Here is an 8421-nt window from a genome sequence, read left to right on the forward strand (position 1 = left end):
TGCAAACTAACCACCTCGCCACTGTGCCGCCCAATTAAAAAACATATATATATTTAATTGTTAAAAAGCAAAGGCAAATATCATTAAGTCAAATAAGTAAAACAAAAGTCGCATTTTGCAGATAAGCAGTGATTTATTTAATTTATTTAGACTTTATTCATCCACAAGGGACAATGGCTTGGTCACAGTAGCTCAGTTACACATAAACATAAAAAAATAAATACTTTTGAAAACCACAAGTAGAAAAAAAAATAGGTGAGGATAAAAAAATAAAGAAATAATAATAATAAAAATTTAACCTAAAAATAGAAATAAAATATAGTCAGTAAAAACAAATAAAATAGAATAAATTTTACGACATCTGCATATGAACAAATGTACAAGAAATAGAGCAAGAAGTAAATATATATTATAAACACAGGAAGGATTGCAGTTTGTTTTCAGAATGGTACCTTCAACTCATAGAAAACTAAATTAAACGAGTTGTCCCTGAAAGCAACACCTGCTGTTAAGGAGTGGGCGTGGCCAGCCAGCTGACAGTTCAGGTAGATTTCCTTCTCCAGAGACAATGAAGGTGAGGCGCAGCAGTTTCCGGTTCAGACTCAGATCCAGGTGAGCTTCTCTTTCATTCTCACTAAGTTCATTTAAATATTTATTCACAGCAGAGAGGTTGGTACAAATACTCACAACTTCTTATTAAAAGTGTTTCTATTGTTCTGCTTTTTAAACTGGAGAACATGAAGTAGTCCTGGAGGTTGCAGGAGTTCACTGTAAATCTGTGGTTTGGTGGATTCTCTTTAGTCTCCTGCTGAATGAACCGTATCTTATCGTCTAAATTAAATATCAAGTTCACAGTTTGTGGTCATATTCAGGTGAGTCACAGCATTTTGAAAACGTTGAGCAGCGATAGTGAGGCGTGTTTTGCTACTGAAACACTTTTATTTGCTTTAGATTCAGAGCAGAGCGGCTGAGTATAGAGACAAGCCCAGAGGTGTCAACAGGATGTTCAGTAAAACTCTGATCACATAGCACAAGCTTTATTTATAGTAAAGAGTTTAGTTTGGAGCTCAGGTACAAAGCTACATTCATTCATTAGTGTTCGTAGAAATCTTCATTTGTGATATAATTAATAAATAAAACCTACTAAAGTTTAAACATTAACGTCTGTGTGTTTTTCACATAGGAACATTTGCATAGTTTTCATCATGGCGTCTTTATGGGTAAGCGATGTCTCTCTTTGTTTTTATTGCTTTAATCATTTAATTTATTTTATTTTCTGACTGATCCCTTTTAAACCCAAACTGATTCTGCAGGATGACTTGGACAGTCTGGTGAATTCCCCCACGTCTTTCTCACCAACAGTAGGTTCAACCTCACGAGTCTTTACAGTTTAATTTATTGTTCCACTAAAAGAAACAGGACCGGTGACTGACAGGTGAATGTACCCTTGTTCTTCAGACTGGAGAGAGAGGAACCGTCAAACCCAAAGCCGACTTTGATGCAGGAGAAGATGCCGTGGCTCTGAGGAAGGCCATAGAAGGACTCGGTACTAAAACACAAATTAAATCTGAATTACATGAATGTCCTGGAGAATTACACCAAACATAAAAACTACTGGTCTATCTACTCAAACCTTAAACCTTGTCTTCAGCATTTAATTTAATGGTTTACTTTACAAGGACAAAACAAGTCCCCACTTTAAGGGAAGCTGAGATTAGCATACTGTGCTAACATGATACAGATACAGTGCTAAGATGCTAAATGTGATGATCATGTGGCACTTTTAGAGTTACACTTTTAAATGTTACACAGAAAGGTAAAAAACACTAACATTCAAAAAAATAAATCATAGAACTGTGTGCTAATGCTAAACACTGGAAATACTAAGAATAACAAGCTATTCTACGCTAGCACCCAGTAGTTGTTTGCTACTGTGCGGTGCTAACGTTAGCTTCTTAGCACTGCCTTAACATCGTAAAGTCATACAAATTAAGTCATACAGAAAACAACCTCAAATCTTGTTGCTAGCTTTTTAAGAACTGTCTAGCTAAACTCTTGCCAAAGGAAATTAGCCTAGCTTACCCTAGTTTAGCTGTTTTTGAGGTGTAAATTTGTGGGATTATGTGCGTGTGTTAAAATGTAAAGTTAATCATTGATTGATTGATGCTACCTGGAGGCTAATGATTGATGTTCTTTTTTTAATGTAAACATACAGCCAGTAGACAGTCACTTCCTCCATTTTCTCCTGTAAATGTTTCAGGCACCAACGAGAAGACGCTGATTGACATTTTGACGCACCGAAGCAGCGCTCAGAGGCAGCTCATCTGTGCGGCTTATCTGGAAGCCACCGGCAGAGTGAGAGACATCCCATTTGTCACATTTGTTCTCATTCACTGACTAAATGGTTGTGAGAACTTAAATCCTGTTTTAATTTTTTTTACTGCTTAACATGATCGGTAAAACACAGACTCTAGTTCTTCCTCTTTCATGGAAGCAGGTTCTTACTTTATACTTTAAGGTTTGAAGTAAAGGGGCGTCTTCTACCGCCTCTCGTGCTTTGCTGGATGAACAGGAGGAGGATGAAGGGATGAACTGAACCACATCGTTTGAAAATGCAAATAGAAGCTGGATTCAAGCTGACATTCAAACACAATCACACACTCCTGTTACTGCTGCTCTGAGAGCTACCTTGTAAAACTAATGATATCTTTTACACATGTTGGTGTATTTGTATTAAATTATAATCAATAGAATGATTATTTATGAAGCCAGCTTCAAGTTTTGGAATTTATCATCATCACAAGCATTATTATATACATGCAGTATTACTTGTGTAGCCGTGCACTACACAAAAATACAAACTATGCTCGGTCTGTTATCTGTTACAACAGTTTCAACTTTAAAGTCTCATCTTGTGCAGCTTTAATGTAACCTCATGATCACAGTGTGACAGTGTGTTTGCCGGACACCTGTGTGTATTTGCATGGGTGTGGCTGAGCAGGATTACATGAACGCTGACTGACTGTGTTGACATGGTAGACGCTGCTGGAGGACCTGAAGGGGGACACCCACGGAGACTTTGAGGACCTGCTGGAGGCGCTCATCACTCCTCCTGCGGTGTACGACTGCCACGAAGTGATGCGAGCCATGAAAGTCAGTTTTCTCTGGGATTTTATTGACGTTATACATGGTTGTTTTTCTAATGCTCTTCACTTTACCACAGTATATATTAAACACCAGCAGTGATATGTACCTGTAGTGACGCATGCACCAATCAGCCGTAACATTTTATTTCACATACGTGCAACTTCCTGGGAGAACTCATGCCGCCAGGATGCATTATGGGAAGAAGGCAAAGTGGTGAAGTAACACCGTGTTGTTGTATTTTTTGCAGGGAGCTGGGACCAAAGACAGCGTCTTGATTGAAATCTTTGCCTCCAGGTCCAACCAGCAAATCCAAGCTCTCCGTGACGTCTATCTGAAAGGTACAGAGCTATAAAACACAGCCTTAATCTGACTCCAATTCTTCCTTCAGAGAACGAGATACGACGTCATCATCTGTCGTATCCTGGTTACCTTCCTCCACAGAAACAGAGAAGCAGCTGACGTTGGACCTGAAGACGGAGGTTTCTGGAGACTTCTCCAAAGCGCTGCTGCTCCTGGCTGAGGTTTGTTGATGTGATGAGCGACTACAGCGCTTCCACATAACTAATTAACACATACACCAATCAGCCACAACATTATGACCACTGACAGGAGAAGTGAATAACATGGACCATCTTGTGACAGTTCAGTGTTCTGCTGGGAAACTTCTGGACCTGGCATTCATTGGTGTGGATGTTACTTAGACATGTAGCACCCACCTAGACCAGACCAGGCACCCCCACCCCATAGCAATGACACTCCTTGATGGCAGCAGCCATCCCCAGCAGGATGCAGCCTGACACAGACACACACACAAAAACACTTTAGGAACAACTAAAAAAAAAAACATGAAGAACAGCACAAGGTGTTGACCTGGCCTCCAGATTCACTAGATCCCAAACTGATCAAGTATCTGTGGGATGATCCACAGAGGCCCCTCCCTTCAAAGGACCCCCCACTAACAACATTCTGTTGATCAGACACCACAGGAGGACCATGTCCATTCTCTGATGAGTCACCACAAGGGAGACCTGTCATAATGTTATGGCTGATCGGTGTATAAGACCTGTGAAGTGTATTGGAGTGACGTTAAAGAAAACAGTCGCTTGCAAACTAAGTGATGCTTTGTGCTTATTTCCAGGGTAAGAGAGACGAGGACACCACAGTGGACACAGAAAAGGCCAAAGAAGACGCCAAGGTGAAGCACGACTGACGTATACACGCCATGATTGTCCATGTTCATAAAGTATATACTGTATATATATAGTAAAAACTTTCCATTTGTTTCTAATTAGACTCTTTATGACGCTGGAGAGAAGAAGTGGGGCACAGATGAAGATAAATTCATCGACATCCTCTGCCACAGAAGCATACATCAGCTGAGACAGAGTACGTTATTGGTTTGGGTTTAAACTAGAACGTGGTTTGTTTTTCTTCAACATTTGAAAGTATGAGGTGAGACTTTATTTTTGTGTGTGTGTGTAGCGCTTGTCGAATACAATAACATCAGTGGAAAGACGCTGCAGCAGAGCATCGAAGGAGAGATGTCCGGAGAGCTGGAGGAGCTGCTGGTGGCCATTGGTGAGACGCTCTGGTTGTTAACGTAAATGTCGTCACGGGACGTTAAAGCAGCAACGTGTGTTGAATGTGATCTAGAAACAAGACTGTAAAACGACTTGCTTCCTTCCTGCAGTGAAGTGTGTGAAGAATGTTCCGGCGTACTTTGCAGAACGCTTGCATAAGAGCATGAAGGTGAGCACGCTGCTTAATTCACATTCAGTTCATTCCTTAAATATTTGCCACCTGCAGACACAGATAAAGAGCATTCATTATGTGCTTCATAGAAACATAGCAACTGTGGAAATGTGTGCTTTAGTACATGCACTGTCTTTAAAATGAAGCTTTTATGCAAAGAAAAGTGTTTTAAGGAAATAGTTGGAGCTTCATGTGCAATTCCTGGTAATATCAAAAACATGAGACATCAGTTATGTCCTGAAACGGCAGTTTTGTAGAGTAATTCTGTATAATTTGTGTATTTAAAGATTATGTACTAACAGGAAAAGCTTGTTTTGTCCAGCTTTTCATTCTTGTTGTGCAACCTTAAAACCTGTCGTGGGTACACTTCATCATTCCCTAAAAAAAAAAAATAAACAAAATCAAACGAGGTGGTCATAATGTTATGGCTGATCAGTGCACATCACCAGAATGATTCCAAAGTCAGCTAATGTAAAATAAATGCTGTCAGGGCGGTGGCACCGACGAATCCACCCTGAACCGGATCATGGTGAGCCGGTCTGAGATCGACCTGCTGGACATCAGAGCCGAGTTCAAGAAGCTCTACAGCCACTCGCTGCACTCCGCCATCGAGGTGAGGAACCTATTCACACGAGGTCTTATTTTTGTTTTTGCTTCTAATGTAGACAATCAGATTATATTTGATATTTCATTCGTTAATTCTGGTGCTAAAATATTCAGACTTTGCATCAGCTTCATTTTCTGGAGTTCCTCTGAGACCCAATCATCCTAAACTAATCCACCACTAACATTAAATGTGATTTTATTAACGCTGTGCTTTTATGTGAGAATAATTATTCTGCGTCGAGTCTTTTATTTTGCATCTTGTGGTCGTTCAGGTCACTGGTCTTCCTCTAATTCATGAGTGACTTAAGAGAGAAACCACATACCTGTCACACCGTGAGAAGCAAAATGAAAACTCCTGTGTCCAGGCCGCCCTGACACCTGTCGTCACATCATTCATTCTGGAGGGTTATTGGAGTTTTAGTCCCACAGACATTCAGTATCTGAGAGTAGACACAGTGTGGGGTGTGCAGCTCAGTGTGGCTCTCAGGGCAGGGGGGATGTTCAGACCTTTGCATTTGAACGCGACCTGCGTGATCCGATCACAAGTGACCAGCTGAAAACATTCGGTTCTCGCGTGACCTTTTTAAACGCGCTTCTACCTACCACTGTATTAGAACCATAGACTGTATATAAATATGAACAACACATCTCCACTTCCTCTCATTGGCCAAAATGGCGCTATCTTCCCGGGGATATGGGCGGCGCCATCTTGATTTAATTAATACTACGCTCTGCTCTACCTCCACCAGTTACAAGGAAATGTTGGATTATACACTAGAGTTATTTTTAAAAAAACTCTCACAGTCCCATGGTACTGCTTTACGGCATGGTTGGCATGGCAACTGGTGGTTGCCATTATGTCACATCCTGCTTCTATAGCATCAAATAACGAACTAAAACAAAAAAACAACATTCATCAACATTATATTAACTACCTAAAATGACAGAAACCATCCTTGAAAAAATTATTTGACGTGTATTTTAGTGTTTTAGTTTGGCCCAAGTCCCGCCCACTAACATGGAGAGGGTGGAGCTTATGACCTATACTGCAGCCAGCCACCAGGGGGAGCTCTACTTGTTTTGGCTTCACTTTTGAGGAGAGGTCCACCATCCATCTTTAGATAGTCTATGATTAGAACCACAAACAGCTGTTTATTGTTTGTTTTCACTTCATTTTGGAACAAGCTACTGAGTCTTAGTCTGGAAGAAAGACCAACTCATCAAGCTTAAACGTCATCTGTGCACCAGGGAGTTGTATTAATTTCCAATTAAATGGCTCTGATTGGTTGGAGGATTATCCAGTTGATGCACAGACATTATTTTTTGCGTCTTAAAGACTGAATCACACAAAGTATACTCATTTTTTCTGAACAAACGAGTTAAACTCCTCTTCCTCAGATCAGCCCTGTTGAGTAGGTGGTCTTTAATGTGACCCAGGACTCATTGTGTGTTCACACTACCAATGGAAGGAGGTCACATGTGTCCCAGACCACCTCCACATGCGGACTGACACCAGATCAGTGTTCACACCTGTATTTAAAGTTGGCCACTTGTGATCGGATGTTAATGCGAGGTCTGAACGTGGGCCGTTAGACTCTTTACTCCTTGCTCTGTGCTCCTCTGTGTCCTCCAGTCGGATCTGTCGGGTAACCACGGTGAATGTGTGAAGTCCATCTGTGGAGGAGACGACTAAAAACAGACGAGGCCAGGAGGAAACCGGCCTCGTCTTTCTCTCTGTCGGCCTACTCGTCTGTCGCTTCTTCTTCTTCTACGGGGCTTCGTCTTCACTCCAGCTGTGAGCGGATGGTTTTAGGGGCTGATTGTAAAGGAAGCAGGAGACGTTTTCATGGAAGGTTCTGTTTTGTTTCAGTCTGATTGTCACGGGGATTATCGAAAGACTCTGCTGAAAATTTGTGGAGGAGATGATGATTGCTGACGTGTTTCTTCGTTCATGTGCAACGTTTACTTTTTCACGAGAACTTGGAAAATGTATCTTCTTAGCTTTATTTAGTGTCCTTATTGTAAAACATTTAATACATTAAACATCATTTAATTTGACCTGAAATTAAAAAATGCACCCTTTCTGATGCTTTCTGAAGTCTTCATACTTGCTGCAGTATAAATATGGTAAAGTAGTCCTGGCAGATAGTGGGCCAGACTGATGGTAGGTTGTGTTGTGTTGTTGTTGTGATGGACGTTTGATGCGTCACTAAATAAATTCAAACATTCATTTATTGCATCAAACCAGGATTAATGTGTGTCGTCTAATTTCTCTTCAGTTTCCTCATCACTCAACATCTGGTGTCACAAAAACAATAAATAAATAAAAATAGAAGCAACTCCAATAGAAACAAACTGAAATTATTTACAAAAAGTTATAATTAAGCAGGACCAGTGTGGAATTTAATAATTATATGGCATCAGAAATAATCATTTACCATTTCACAAAAATGTCATACACCCACCATGTCTCATCTTTTTGTTTTTAAATGAACTTTATTTTTGTCATTCTGATGTTGGGGCCCCCCCTTGAGCTGGGTCGTAACATAAATGGGGACCTAGACCAGAGCTTTCATTTTGGATTTACCTGGTTTAATTTACCACCAGCCACCCACCCAGCCTTAACGCTGTTTGGTTAGTTTTCATTTCTGTTCATCACTAAAAGAATTAAACCTTCACATAAACCAACACTATCTGATTTTATGTTGCCTCATTTTTACAGATGATAATAATAATAATAAGTAGGAGAAGCTTAAATTCAATTTGCAGAACAGGAACTGAAGTTTGTTACCAGCTGATAACTTATCTTAACAAGTCAGTCAAAATGAAAAATAGATCATTTCAACAGAAACAAGCTTTTTTTTTTTTTTTTCTTTTTTTTTTTATAAAGAAAACAGGTTCAACAGACACTTTTAC

The 8421-nt window shown here is 40.2% G+C and overlaps 1 protein-coding gene across 2 annotated transcripts; it reads left to right on the plus strand.

The window, feature by feature from the left end:
- The first annotated feature begins 545 nt into the window (after nucleotides 1-545).
- anxa3a (annexin A3a) lies at nucleotides 546-7755 on the plus strand. Of its 2 annotated transcripts, none has more exons than XM_084550798.1 (14): nucleotides 546-612; nucleotides 1184-1220; nucleotides 1314-1361; nucleotides 1459-1546; nucleotides 2261-2355; nucleotides 3040-3153; nucleotides 3395-3485; nucleotides 3589-3668; nucleotides 4286-4342; nucleotides 4440-4533; nucleotides 4630-4725; nucleotides 4838-4896; nucleotides 5390-5512; nucleotides 7139-7755. In XM_084550798.1, exons 1-14 carry the CDS (start codon nucleotides 569-571, stop codon nucleotides 7196-7198), a joined length of 1086 nt encoding a protein of 361 aa, XP_084406924.1. In that variant the 5' UTR covers nucleotides 546-568; the 3' UTR covers nucleotides 7199-7755. The 2 variants fall into 2 exon arrangements, with proteins under 2 accessions (XP_084406924.1, XP_084406923.1); XM_084550797.1 differs by having other exon boundaries at nucleotides 7376-7755.
- Nucleotides 7756-8421: the final 666 nt, after the last annotated feature.

This window comes from Chelon labrosus, assembly GCF_963514085.1.
Source record: "Chelon labrosus genome assembly, chromosome: 9".
Lineage (NCBI taxonomy): Eukaryota > Metazoa > Chordata > Actinopteri > Mugiliformes > Mugilidae > Chelon > Chelon labrosus.